The sequence below is a fragment of the Ustilaginoidea virens genome, chromosome 4 (assembly GCF_000687475.1).
Source record: "Ustilaginoidea virens chromosome 4, complete sequence".
Taxonomy (NCBI): domain Eukaryota; kingdom Fungi; phylum Ascomycota; class Sordariomycetes; order Hypocreales; family Clavicipitaceae; genus Ustilaginoidea; species Ustilaginoidea virens.
In genome coordinates this window covers 3159028-3172475 of record NC_057319.1, presented here as the reverse complement: position 1 = coordinate 3172475, position 13448 = coordinate 3159028, and the positions used below count along the sequence as shown (strand labels likewise).

The 13448-nt window shown below is 52.6% G+C and overlaps 5 protein-coding genes across 5 annotated transcripts; 2 read left to right on the top strand and 3 right to left on the bottom strand.

Annotated features, from left to right (window-relative positions):
- Positions 1–1373: 1373 nt before the first annotated feature.
- UV8b_05322 (uncharacterized protein) lies at positions 1374–4096 on the bottom strand (the record flags this gene model as incomplete). Its single annotated transcript, XM_043142819.1, has 3 exons — positions 1374–3537; positions 3593–3965; positions 4069–4096. The coding sequence occupies 3 exons, from the start codon at positions 4094–4096 to the stop codon at positions 1374–1376; spliced, it is 2565 nt and encodes an 854-aa protein (XP_042998752.1).
- Positions 4097–4218: 122 nt separating this feature from the next.
- UV8b_05321 (uncharacterized protein) lies at positions 4219–5444 on the bottom strand (the record flags this gene model as incomplete). Its single annotated transcript, XM_043142818.1, has 4 exons — positions 4219–4270; positions 4501–4617; positions 4819–4889; positions 5433–5444. 4 exons carry the CDS (start codon positions 5442–5444, stop codon positions 4219–4221), a joined length of 252 nt encoding a protein of 83 aa, XP_042998751.1.
- Positions 5445–5883: 439 nt separating this feature from the next.
- On the bottom strand, positions 5884–7466 carry UV8b_05320 (uncharacterized protein; the record flags this gene model as incomplete). Its single annotated transcript, XM_043142817.1, has 4 exons — positions 5884–5979; positions 6052–6896; positions 6956–7130; positions 7209–7466. The coding sequence occupies 4 exons, from the start codon at positions 7464–7466 to the stop codon at positions 5884–5886; spliced, it is 1374 nt and encodes a 457-aa protein (XP_042998750.1).
- Positions 7467–8415: 949 nt separating this feature from the next.
- On the top strand, positions 8416–10599 carry UV8b_05319 (uncharacterized protein; the record flags this gene model as incomplete). The annotated part of the gene is made up of 4 exons (XM_043142816.1): positions 8416–8424; positions 8492–8554; positions 8641–9351; positions 9418–10599. 4 exons carry the CDS (start codon positions 8416–8418, stop codon positions 10597–10599), a joined length of 1965 nt encoding a protein of 654 aa, XP_042998749.1.
- An 862-nt stretch (positions 10600–11461) lies between these two features.
- On the top strand, positions 11462–12983 carry UV8b_05318 (uncharacterized protein; the record flags this gene model as incomplete). Its single annotated transcript, XM_043142815.1, has 7 exons — positions 11462–11528; positions 11632–11669; positions 11745–11786; positions 11887–12134; positions 12267–12444; positions 12536–12790; positions 12894–12983. 7 exons carry the CDS (start codon positions 11462–11464, stop codon positions 12981–12983), a joined length of 918 nt encoding a protein of 305 aa, XP_042998748.1.
- Positions 12984–13448: the final 465 nt, after the last annotated feature.

The following is a 13448-nucleotide window of genomic DNA, read 5'->3' as shown; positions in this document are numbered from 1 at the left end:
TGGGCCATTCATTGTCAAGCGCCACCATGTACTCACTGCCACCCACGTCCATGATTGATTGACACTTGCTGGCAGTCCGACTTGGGGCCCTCCTTCACTTCCCATCAACACATCAACACTGTTGACGATAGTCTGCCCAAGCGGCTTCATTCCAAACCGTCAACCCTCCCCTCCCCCTCCCCAATTAAACCCTCTCTTTTTCGCCCATCCAGCAAATACCCCCAGGCTGGCTTCCACATGGGTGCCAAGGGCCAAGGTAAACTCTAGATACCAGTGTATACTTTGCTGTGCCTATTTCTTGCCCCTGATCTAGACTCTATTGGCCAAGGTTCCTGGTACCTAGGAGCTAGGTCTGTCTGGTAGGCTATCTGATACCCTCCTCATCAGTCGTGGTGCCGGTCCGTCGCTGCACCCTGTACAAGCAGTAGAGCTCGATAGCAAACTGGGGAAGCCATGCTGTATTTATGCTCAGAGTTGAGAGTCCATTGCCCTTCGCACGCTTTCTCCAGGCAGGTCGTGTGAACCGACTTTGTTTCCCTCCACCCCCCCCCCCCCCCCCCCAACTCCCCCGATTCCGAATTACACAAAGAGTCCTGCCTTGTCGTCTTGATCTTTTACCCTTTTTTTCCGCTGCTTTGGGTCAAGGGCAAGAACCCCTCTTCTCTCGTCTGCTCGTCTCCAGAGTACAGGAATCGGGTAGCCCCAAGATAGCCTGACATCGTTCAGTACCTGCCGCCTTCAATGAAAACAGAAGCCACCATCAAAACGGATGCCAGGAACTGCCCGGCAGACGAGACAGTCATTTACCCAAGTACAGACACCAGGTTGTCGTCTGCAATGTACTAACAGGGGATACCGATGCCCAGACTGCAACCGTGTAATATGATTCGTCCAGACCGTTCTTGTCCGAACAAGTCGAGGCCTGGAACATAAACTAAAAATGTCATAGTTGAGGGTGGTGACACGCACCATCATATTGTGGCTGTTGCTGTTAGATAGCTGCTACGACATTCGTCGACCCGTAATACGCCATGATTCATGTGGCCGAGCCAGATTTCTCGGCAAGGATTTCGATTCTCTAATCGATCATCCATCATCCATATCAAGGCCACGAGACTGGCAAAGTCCAGGCTGGGTGCAAGACAAACAACAAAGAAAACCTCCTTGGCAGCCACGGTTGGCGTTGTGGCCCATGCGGCGGAATCCAGATTTGCCGTCTCGGGGAGAAAAAAAAAAAAAAAAAAAAAAAAAACCATAACGGGACAAGGCACAATCTGGAGCGGTTGTGGCCTTGCTTTCGTTTGGAGACCGACTCCATGCCGTGAATCAACGCTATCTGGACAAGGTAAATAAAGCAGACAGAACAAACATCATCACTGACTCGGCCCACTCGGTTGACCCGGGCCATACGGCTGGTTGTATTGCACGCTCGGGCTCATTCCATACATTTGCTGCCCTTGCTGAGAGCCTTGATGAACCATGACCGGTGCTGCCGGCCTACCTGGGCTGGGATAGCCGTTCCCTCCCGGGCCAGGCTGCGGCGGCCCAGACGGCGGCATGAACTGCGGATGGCCTCCGTGATACATCATTTGTGGACCAGCAATCATGCCCTGTGGACCGGGAATAAATTGAGGTTGCATCATCAAGGGCCCTCCAATCTGCCCTTGTTGTGGTGACACGTAATGCGGGTTGTTTGAAAAGCTGCGGTATTGGCCCATTTGGGGATTGCTGGGGCCCATGAACACTGGCTGGTTATAAGGTACTTGAGCGGGATACGCAACTGGGAGCTGACCCATGCGAGGCGAGGCAAACGACTGTGCGGAATTGGAGTGCATCATGCGGTGATCATCAGTACCGTACGGTGGGTGAAGCACCGGACCATGCTGCTGTGTGTGCATCTGCATGGGGGGCATATGCGGTGACTGCCGAGGGCCGCCCATGTTGTGAGCGCCGTGCTGGAGGTGAAAAGGCAGTTGGTGCTGGTGGGCGAGTTGGGGAACGACGTGTGGAGGGTTCGGCGTCGCCACCGACGATCCGTTGAAGGGTTGGCGCTCAAAGTATTCCTTGTACGTAAGATGCATGGTTGAGTCGGCCTTTTCATCATCCTGCAACTGCCTCCAAGTCGGGAGAGTGTCATATGATGGACGCAAGCCCCCGTTGTCGTCCCAGTTACGACTTTGGGGAGGTGTCAACGTCTTAATGTGCGACAGGATCAAGCATTTGCTGACATCGACGGCCTTGGTCTTGCGACGAATAAGAGGGGCGGCCGATCCCTTTTGTGGCATCGAGGCAGGACTGTCCGCAACGTTGTTGACTGTATTGCGTGGGCTGGACCCTGCGCTGGCATGACTATTCGGGCTGAAAGCTGCTGCAAAGGGGCTGGGCCTGAATTCGTGGCTGTTGGGGTTGAGTTTGGCGCTCATCTGGCCCGGCGCACCACCAAGTCTGCGGTTGAAGTTGGAATCCATGTTGCCAGAAGGGCCCGTGGGAGGAGCACGCATTTCATGGCCAGTGGCATGCTGAGGAGCTGCTGGGGGTTGGGAGTACCTCTGCTGCTCTACATGACGGAGCCGCTGGGCCAAGTTTCCAGTCTGCTGCTGCTGAGGTGGAGTGTGCTGAGGGCCACCACGAGTGTTTCGATACTGCTGGGCATGGTAGGGCTGTTGAGGGAACTGTTGTCGAGCCCCAGCATGTCTGTTCCCGTTGCCCGAAGGGCCTGCTTGTGGAGCTGCTGGAACCCGGGAGGAGCGTCCTTCTGTAGAAGGACCCGCACTGGCCTCCGATGTTTTCGTCACAAGCGTGTCCTTGACAGGATGGCTCTTCTCTTTGATAACAGCGTTTGCCTTTGACTTGGCCATCTCTTCGGCATTTTTTTTAGCCTTTGCTTGGATCTCCTTTTGCTTCGCGGGGTCTTTTGCTATGATTGATACCAGATCGTTTGGCACGGGAGTCGACAGCTTGAAAGTGATGGCGAACTTTTTGAGCTCTGTAAGCTTGACTTCCTTGTCGGCTCTCGCTTTGTTGTTCCGAGCCTTTTCTGCATTCATGCGCTGTTGGCTAGCAAAGCTCTTAAACTCCTTCAAAACGTCACGCTCCACTGTAGACGTTGCACTAGGCGTCACGTCTTTGGGTTTCGACAGGGCATTTCGCGAGGACGATGCGGAGGACGAGCCGACGGTGGCAACCCTCTCTGCTGACCTTGGCTCGGGTGTCTTGGATTCCGCAGGCGGAGGTGACGGTTTAATTTCAGCCATCTTCTCTTCAAGAGCTTGTTGTTTGACAACCGTTGAGGAGCTGTCCGTCTTGTGGGTCAAGCCGTTCTTCGTCGCTTCTGCGTCTTGACCCCGAAATTGATCAGTGGTAGTAGTGGCCTGCAGCTTCTTATTTGGTGCCTTTAATTGTGACGAGATAATAGCTGGGTCAACAGGCGCGCCCTTCACTGTTAACTGAGCTGAGGGCGCTCGTTTGGCAGGTGGGGTGTATCTGTTGGCACCCCCGGAGAGGGGAGGGAAATCCTGGCGACGTACGCCGCTGTACCTAAAATGAGGTGTTGGCTAATGAAGCTACAATGGCTCTTCATGGTGCAACTTACTTTTCTTCTTCATTTTCTTCAGGGGTTCCGCTATTCCCAATGTAGTCCATGACACGCTCCTCCGCAACGTGGGCGGTGGCTGGGACGCTGCGCTCAATTTCTTTAGCCTTCTTGTCAGCAGCAGCCATCCTTTCCCGGAATTGGGGGTGAGTCTTGTTGATGGCGGTGGTGTACATGTTCTCATCATAGTCGGTCTTCAAGCCAAAAAGCTTCTCATTCGCTGCGAATTGATCCCACGGACCGCTGCTAGAGGCAGCCTCTAGACTGCCATCCACGCTATCGCTCGCATCGGGGACCCACGGTTGAAGAGTCCTTTCATTACCGAATCTAGCATTAGATATGGCTGTATCCGTTCGAAAGTTGGACCGATTGCCTATTTGCATTTTTTGGGTCAGCCAAGATCTAAAGCCGGAGCCATAATGGCAATAACCCACCATTGTGACCACGACTATTGGTCCTGGTGGCACTTCCCCTACCTGCACTGCCATCTTTTGACGCGGACATCATGAGAAAAGAAAAAAAGGGGAAAACCAATCGCTATTTCAACTTCAATGCTGTCGTCGTCCTTGGACTAAGATAAAGAGGCATCCAATAAGAGGTATCCAACTCTTCCCTGCAAGGAGTGTTCACAAATCGCCTCCCACGGAGTCGTCTCGAAGAGTCTGAAGAAAGTTCGCACTAGATCAAGGTAGGAAACAATGGATTAGAATGAGCCATTAATTATTTCATGAGAGCGCGAAAGGGCGTCCACAATATCGAAAGGCTAGAAGAATGCATGACTTTTCCGGCAAATGGTAGCAGTGCAAAAAGTTGAGTCAAGTAACTTGACACCTTCAAAAGGGTCGAGCAGTGATTGACGCAAGGCGGAAAACAGGCCCAGATGAAATGTGCTGAACAGTTGCACCAACCTTGTGACGAGAATTAGGCACTTCTGTGTTACACCAACTGTTTGGAGAGGTCGATGAGGGTTTGGGTCGATGACAGAAGATGAGCGGCAAAGGATTGCCGTCGGTGTTTCTGTCACTCTATAATATTAACGGTTAGACGGAAGTTTCTTTGAAGAGAAAAAAAAATAGTAAGAAACCAGAAGCCGCTGTCGCCACATTGACAGGCCGCCGGCGAGGATTGGGGAAGAAGTAAACGAACGCCCACGGTTGGGCAAAGGCGAGTCGGCGCAGAACACAGGGGATCGGGCAAGGAGCCAAGGAGGAGGTCGTGGGGCTTACCTGGAGGGAGAGAAGCTGGCAGGATGAGAAAAAAGAGAATCACCGAAAAACCGTCCAGCTCGGCGGTGCTGCTATTGCCTCGCAATGGGCAATGGAGCATGGAGAGATGAAGATGGAAGCCGAGAAAGGGAGAAAAGTGTCGGCTGTGGAGGTTGGTTATGAGGCTTTGTTTTCTCCTACCTTGTCACACTTGCCCAAACTATAATGAGGCGTTGGTGGGCCGCCAGCCCGGTTGCTCAAGAAGGTACGGGGGTTCCAATGAGACGTGAGACACAGTGTGTGATGTCGACAGTGTCAAACACGCCATGTGACGTTGGTCAGGTCTTTACAGTGTCCTCTCGCTGCACATACTGTACCGCAAGCAACCTGGACAAATCAAACACAGCTGGGATCTCGCATCTTAAAGTTATCGCTTCAGTTAGTCGCCAGATTGACTTTTTTTGTTTTCTCAGCCTGCAGAGCTTATCTGATGAGTGACAGCCTTGATTTTCCGTTTACTTCCGTTTATTTCCGTTTCCTTTCAAAGTTCCCGGAGCGAGCAATGACAGCGCCTATCCTATGTTCAGGTGTTAACCAGGACAGGACAAGGACGTCCGTAACTTGGAGAAACTTACAGAGGGGCCCATATTCGCAACTGGGGCGCATTCTCAAAAGAAGAGAATTCTTCCCTTTTTTTAGTCTTTCCACACTTTTTGTAGGCCTCGAGAAATAAGAAATGATTCGAGTTGGCGCGAGAGCTCAAACCTGCTCACCAACTCCTACAGGCGTAAATGGGCCGGCTTGGAGCCCCAGCAGCATCGGCGTGGGCCAGCACAAGCATTTTTATCCACGTCTGAGAGTAGGTTCATGTCGGCGGGAAGATGACTTTCATTTGCAAATGGTGAGAGCATCCCAGATCGCGCGGTTACACGTTGGATAAACCTTTGGAATGCTATGTGAACAAAGAGAATCTCTACCAAGAATATTCACAGTACGACACGGCAGGCAGCCCAAACCTACCCTTTCCTAGACGACATCAGACTGTTGTTACAAGCGTTTCCCGCCCTTCCCCTTGTTTCGAATCAATTATACCCGCAGGCCAATCTCCTCGGCATATGGAAGCACGAACAAATCACCGACCGTGGAAACAGTAGCTTTGCCATCAAGGAGAGCCTTGGCGGTCTATAGAAGAAGAGGTCAGCTTGCAAGTACTTTGATAAGTCAAGTCCGCGTCGTGGCTGTTGGGGTCCTTACGGTCTTCAGTTTATCAGTGGTGACAGCTTCGATGCCCTTGGCCAGAGCAGCCACGTCGTAAGGTTTGCCATGGTGGATGATGCCGGAACCGGCCTGCAGGAGGCTGGGAGAGCGCAGCTGGGCATTTTCAAGGATGTCAAACTTGGCATTGGCGACGGCCTTGGTAACGTCCTCCTTGCTGACTGCGCCATTGGCAACACTCTTAAGAGCCTTGGCGGTTTCCTCGGCTGCCTTGCGGACCGAAGCAGCGTTGCCAGACAACTGAACGGTCAACAGGCCAGCATCAGAGTACGCTAGGTTGGAAGCAGAGATGGAAAGACCCGGGGCACCAGCAGTAGCTTTGGAAAGCAGGCTGAAACCAGGAGCCCACTTAATAGTCGGCTTGCCACCAAGAAGGGCAGCGAGAACTGCAATCTCAGGCTTGGAGCCAGCAGCATCTGACCCGGGGAATGCGATGACCATGGCATTGCCGTCAGAGTGGCTATTTCGCTGCTCACCGCCGTAGTACTTGGTCGCGTCAATCTTGAGAGACTGGCCACTCGGGGCCTTGGCGGGGACATCCTTGAAGAGCTGGCCAACCCAATTGGTCAAGGCACCAATAGGGGCACCGTCGGCGACAATGGCAATATTAGACTTGGAATAGACCATGTCAGCATAGCTGGCAATGTATTCTTCGTTGAGGTACTTGTGAACCGGGGAGGAGTCGGATGGATAGATGGTAGCACCGAGGCCGGTGTGGAAGGCGACAGCGTGGGCGTTGTCGAGCGCCAAAGCGTTGACATTGGTCTTCAGGGCAGCCTGCTTGAGGTGTAGAATTCGCTCGACATCTTCGTGGAATTCGTGGGCTGTAGTTTGCGCTGGTGAGTTCCTTCCTTGACCACATTTACTGGGAGCAGTATCTTACTGGTATATTTGGTCAATGAGACGACCTCGGCGAGAAGTTCGGCGAAGTAGGGCAAGTCTTCTCGGAGGAAGCTGGCCTCAAGAACAAGAGCCTCTCGGGTGTGGGAAGCGCTCAATTGACCACCGAGAAGTTCGGATTCCCGCGTGATTCGCAGGGCAGACCGTCGCTGAGTGTTCTGTTAAACAAGGCCGATTAGCTCGGCTGCTTTCCCACCTTGACCTGTAGGCTTTAGTCGAATGCCCCATAGACTTGCCTTGAAAGCGAACTCTTCGAGGCCAACAGTCAGGCCCGGCAAAGGCTGGTACCGCGTACCAGCCTTCGCAACGACGGCAAGCTTGGTGGTAGGCCCATGGGCATCCCTTGAGGCAACCTTCAACCCGGACGCATCTGCCGTCTCAAAGGCTCCTGTTGTGGTAGCAGCAGCAAAGCCACGGCGCTGCAGGGACTGCGCACGGCAGGACCGGCGAATGGCCTGTTGCGCGCTTTTCGCGAGAGATGATCTCGAGATCATTTTCGGGAGTGAGGGCGTAGGCGATTGGGTGTCCTCTGGCCGTCGTCGTGTGAAGCAATTGGATCTCAAAAGAAGTGCCTCGCTGCGTTCAACTACCTACCTAACCTAGCCACTTGCCGTCTAAATTTCGGCCTCGGAGGCAGGATGGGAACATCACGTGATGAGATGAGTAAGGCCAAGCGTGCAGCTGGCCGGCTTGCTCAAGTTGCTGGAGCTTGATGTGGGTCAGAATTGAATTGAAACCTGCAACAGCACTTGCGCGCGCCAACCTGGATCTCAGTCCCACAGCTCTCGGTCAAGGGAAACCAGTCTTTCTATCTTTGACCTTTGCGACTAAAGTCGACTGCTGCCCGATTCTCTGTTGATGGTATAAACAGGTGCTCAGAATTAAGGGGTAGAGCTATTTCCAATCGGTGCTTGTCATTATGGGGACCAGTTCACGGCATCATTGCATCTCCCAGCTGGCTAAGAGGTAGGTACCTATCCTAAGCACGTGTCGGCTACTAGGTACCTAGGTACCTACCTACCTACCTAAGGTACCTACCTGTATGCCAAGCTGTAGGTAACTGGAAGCCTCTGTCTTCCATGCAGCGCCACTGCAATCCACTTCAAGCGCCCACTGGCGCCCCGCCGGCTGGTTCTGACTTACACCAAATTGCACAGCACGGGCAACAAAGGAAAAAAAAAAAAAAAAAAGCCAATCCCGTACTCCATACTCCATATCCATAGTACATCCTCCGCACCCAGCTAATTGATTCGTAGTAGATCGTCCCACCCTCGAGCCAAAGCTTTCAATTCCGTCAATCTCTTGTCCGTCATCGTAGGCCGTAGGCCAGCAAGACCATTCCTCCTCGTTGGTATTTACTCCACAGGACATTGCCGTTCAATGCTGTTCAGGTAGTCACTGTGGTAGCTCTAGAGATAGTGAGAGCATCTCTAGAAGCAAACAATGCTTGTTGTCAGTTTCTTTCCATCGCCCTGGCTGACTAACTGCGTCTTCTTCTCGCTGACTGCTTCGCAAACAGACAAAGCATGCGGCAGAGCTCTGTGCTCTCCTTGTAAATGACCTCTTTGGCGAGCTTCCGTCTGTGAGCTGAACCTGCTTCCTAACGGTCTTGTTAGTCATTTGTGGTGTGTCATGGGGCTGACTTTCCTTCTTGACTGTTTCATCCAGCGCATCCTTGTCGCGCTCTTTACCAAGGGCCGGAGCACCATCCCGCAGCTGCTACAGCACACATCCCTGAGTCCACGGCATCTTCGAAACGGACTCGGTGTTTTGGTTCAGCAAAATCTTCTCTACCATAACACCGACCCCGATACGAGATCGACGAGTTACGAAGCCAACTCGGATGCTTGCTATAATCTCATAAGGTCTGGCAAAATCCTTCAAGTCATCAATAGCCAGTATGGCGCCGCCGAGCGAGATTTGGTTCAGACGTTGATGCAACTGGGCTACGCTCGAGTCGCAGACCTTATACACGCGTTCACAACCAGAGCCCCTAAAACGAATGGCCACACAAACGGATCGCATGACTCTTCAACTGGCTTGATTGAAACCAAAGACCATCTCTACTCCGCACTGGCTCGCCTGATACAAGCAGAAGTACTGGAAACGGCTCAGCCTGGCAGCTTCCGCAACCCTGCGGAAGTATATCGGGAAATCGAAGCCGACGTGACAAAGACTGCGCCTGGAGAAAGGGCCAGTAAAAGTAAAATTGAGCAGCACATGCAAATTGTGGAAAAGTTCAAGTCCTTCAGGGACCAGAGCAAAGCGCTGAAACGCCAGTTGGACCTTAGATCTGGCCCTGGCACAAAACGCAGAAAGTTGCAGAATGGATCTAGTCGGCATGACGATTTCGTCCTTGATGACGCCCCAGATTTGAATGTAGGCAATGGGGTGGCTTATTCCCGAATCAACGTAGTTCGGGCGCGCTAACGAGAACCCCTTTAGCCCAACGTTGTGGTCAGAGTCAACCATGAAAAGTGTCTCGTCGAGCTGCGCAATCAGCGCCTCGCGGATTTCGCCGCCGATGCGCTTGGGGAGATTACTGGTCACGTATACCGGACACTGTTGGACCTGCTGACAGTGAAAACGTCGAGATGTCGGGCTGACGCTCTGATTGGCGACCAGAACCATGGCCCGCAGACATCAGTCACAACCATGGAGATATATGAGCATCTAGATGATGACGTTGACGTCGCTGGGGGTATAGGAAAACCACCAAAGGATAAGATAGACATCGACAGTGCCGAGAAGATAAGGGCGGGACCCTACGCCTACGACAGCGATTCGGATGAAAATGAAGACGAGGATGAAGGGTCAAGCGTAAAGCCCGCCGCGGCCCCTCGTGGAAGACTGGCGAGGGTCGTGGCAGCCGCTGCGGCCATGGACGTGGATAGGGATTCCGAGAATGCCATGGACAGCAAAGGCCAGCAGGAACACTTGAACGGCCACAGGCTTACCAAGGTCAAATTCGAAGACGGTGCCACTTCTGGGGATAGTCGGCTTAACCAAATGCGGAGCCATCTTCTGCTGCTGTCTGAAAGCAAGCATCGGTTTGTTCGCCATTGCGGGACCCAAGGTCGTGGGCAATGGGCCGTGGATTTCGACATGCTGATGGATCGTTTGCGCGAATCAGAGCTTGATGCCTTCATTGAGCGGTCGTTTGGACGGCATGGCCTTCGCTTGACTCGCATTCTGCGGGAAAAGGGAAAGTTGGACGAGAAGATGCTTCCCTCCGCTGCTCTTATGAAGAAGTCGGATGTGCAGGGGAAGATGCTGGCCATGCAAATGGCCGGCATTGTCGACGTCCAAGAGGTGCCAAAGGACAACAGCAGACTGGCCAATCGTACACTGTTTTTCTGGTTCTTTGATATTGAGCAAACTCAATCACAGCTGCTCGATGACGTGTACAAGGGAATGCTGAGGTGCTTGCAGACTTTGGACGTGCAGAGGCACAAGGAGCGCAACATTCTCTCCTTTGTTGAGAGAAAGGATGTTCAAGGCAAGGAGCAAGAAGTAATGACTACGGAGCATTACAACAAGTATAACCGGCACTTGGAGGTACAGAAAAGGCTCCTGGGACAGGTGATGAGACTAGACGACATGGTGGCAGTGTTTCGAGATTATTAAGGTTATTTAATCGAGAGGCAGCTCGACGAGCCCTGGCATATGGATAGATTTACGGCGTGGACGCCCGCAGTATCTGGAATAGCTGAACCCTTTGCCGGAGCCAAGGGCCATGACATGACCATGACCATGACCATGTCATGAACCCATGAAAGGTGTTGGTCATTGTGCCGAATTCCTTTCCGGCCGCGCTGAGTGGACGGCGGCGGGCAAAAAAAGCGACGAGGTGAGAGGTTGGTTGGTGGTGATTCGTAGGATGAGAGTTGGCATTTGCTTGCCGGTGGACTTGGATAGGGTAGCGGCAATCAAGCTCGCGCGATCCAAATTTGGAACCTACAGCCTCGGGAATCGAGTCTTTGTGGCCATAGACTAGATACTCCTTGCGAATGCTATGTTTTGTGTCCCCATTCTCTACATTCTTGCTGGGGCGGGTAATCTGGTTGTCACATCAATTTGGTCGACCCTGCCAACCAGCAGCTTTCAGCGACCAGACGCCAATAAAGACCCCCCAAGCCGGCCGCCGCACACGCCATCAGCCCCTAGGTCGGCTTTGCAGGGCGCCAGCCTATCAGGTCCCTAGCTTTCAAAGGTCGCACGCGACCGATCTCGGGAACCACCAGCTCAGGCACCTGCCGCAGCTCCTGCGCAGGAAAAAAAAAAAAAAAAAAAAAAAAAAAAAAGGCGCTAATTATCCGTCATCAGCACATCAACTACTACCAGACCAAGTCCTGGCACGCTTTCTCAGGGGCCGTTCTTTTTTTTCTTCTTTTTTTTTTCCAATCTGCTTCACCACGCCTTTCTCTATTCGCAATCATTAGACCTGCTAGCGATATATTGTCCGCTTTTACAAACATAAACCTTCGCCATGTCTCCTCCGAGAGCCAACTCGGGCCAAGAAAGGGAGTCCAATCTGGCCAGACTGCTAGGTTCAGGTAAACCGCCTCCATTGATGAACCCAACTTTCCAACTTTTCGTACCGGAAAAGGACGACTCTGAGCAATACGGAGCGAATGAGACATGCTGACGTTGTTGAAGGATCCGCCGGCATTGCCGAATTGGCCATTTTCCACCCAGTATGACGAGTCTGCCTGGCTGGAACGAAGTGCTAGGGAGTGCATCTTTTACTGATCTGATTTCGATTCCCGCAGGTCGACACTATTGCGAAACGATTGATGAGCAACCAGACTCGGGTAAGACCTACCACGTCAAACGCCATGTCATTTGAGCCAGGAGATGGGAGAAATAGTGGCTGCCGAGTGCTAACACGCGAATCTGCTCCTCACAACCCAGATCGCCAATACAAGCCAGCTCAACCAAGTCATCTTCAAGGACAAAGCCGCCGCTCCTGCCGGCCGAAAGTTTATCTCTCTATTCCCGGGCCTGGGCTATGCCGCTGGCTACAAAGTCCTTCAGCGAATCTACAAGTATGGTGGGCAACCGGTGGCGCGTGATTATCTAGCCAAGCACTATGGCAGGGACTTTGACTCGGCATTTGGCAAGAAGACTGGCAAGGCTCTCATGCATTCTACTGCTGGCAGGTGAGCACATAGGAAGCCCGATCTGAACCCGATACGAAGCCGATCCTAGCCTCTCGGCCGAACGCGCATTCTCCCAGCGAGTACTACTCTTCTTGCATGTCGAGTCCACATCTGACATTGCAATCTGCGCAGTATAGTTGGTATTGGCGAAATCGTTCTTCTTCCGCTCGACGTCCTGAAGATCAAGCGCCAAACAAACCCCGAAGCCTTCAGAGGCCGTGGCGTCCTCAAGATTGTTGCCGATGAAGGGTTCGGTCTTTATCGTGGCTGGGGCTGGACTGCTGCTCGAAACGCTCCTGGCTCTTTTGCGGTAGGTTGCCCCCCCTCACGGGGAGCCTCTTACTAGATGCGCTCTTGGGAAAAGGCCCACGCAACGGACGGTTCTGACGATTGGTTTCCAGCTCTTTGGAGGCTCTGCTTTCGCCAAGGAATACATGTTCCAGCTCCAGGACTACAACAAGGCCACTTGGTTCCAGAATTTCGTTGCCTCTATTGCCGGCGCTTCTGCTTCTTTAGTAGTGTCGGCGCCGCTGGATGTGATCAAGACCCGGATCCAGAACCGCAACTTTGAAAACCCCGAGAGCGGTTTCCGAATCTTGACCAACATGGCTCGCCAGGAGGGCCTCTCTAGTTTCTTCAAGGGCTTGGTTCCCAAGGTGAGTCATTGCTCCCCATGATCCTATTGAATTGAGTTTATGCTGGGCCGGGAAGCTTCCGATTTGACTTGACGCCAAATTGGCTAATGTTTATACTTTACAGCTGCTCATGACCGGTCCCAAGCTGGTGTTTTCCTTCTGGCTTGCCCAGACCTTGATCCCCGCCTTCGACGCCGCCTTATCCAAACGATGATGGGGTGTGAGCCGGCGGGTAATCATTTTCTCTTGCAGCTACAACTTTCTGTTCCGGAAATGTGGAAAATGGAGAGTGTTTGGGCATCTTTTTGTTGTTTTGGATCATTCGTTGGGAGGGAAGATCTGGTGCTTGGTTGGCTGGCTAGCCAGATCTGTTTTTGGGGGGTTTTTTTTTTCTCTTTTTTTTTTTCTGGGCAAAAGAAATTTTTAGACTACTACACTAGCTTGCGGCAACCTCGTCATTTTACTGATTTTACGCGAGCGAGGTCGGTCCTGCAGAATTTTCAATCGCGGACACGATTGTGCTCTACGCCGGGACAATGTCTGGTGAAACTCTGTCCCAGGGAAGGATGATGTATCTCGGAACAAAGACAGGGATGTACGGAGTAGGGATGATAGATAAGCTGCAGCTTGAATTGCCTGACAGGGCTACGGCCCATTTCGCAGTAAATCCCGGTCGGGA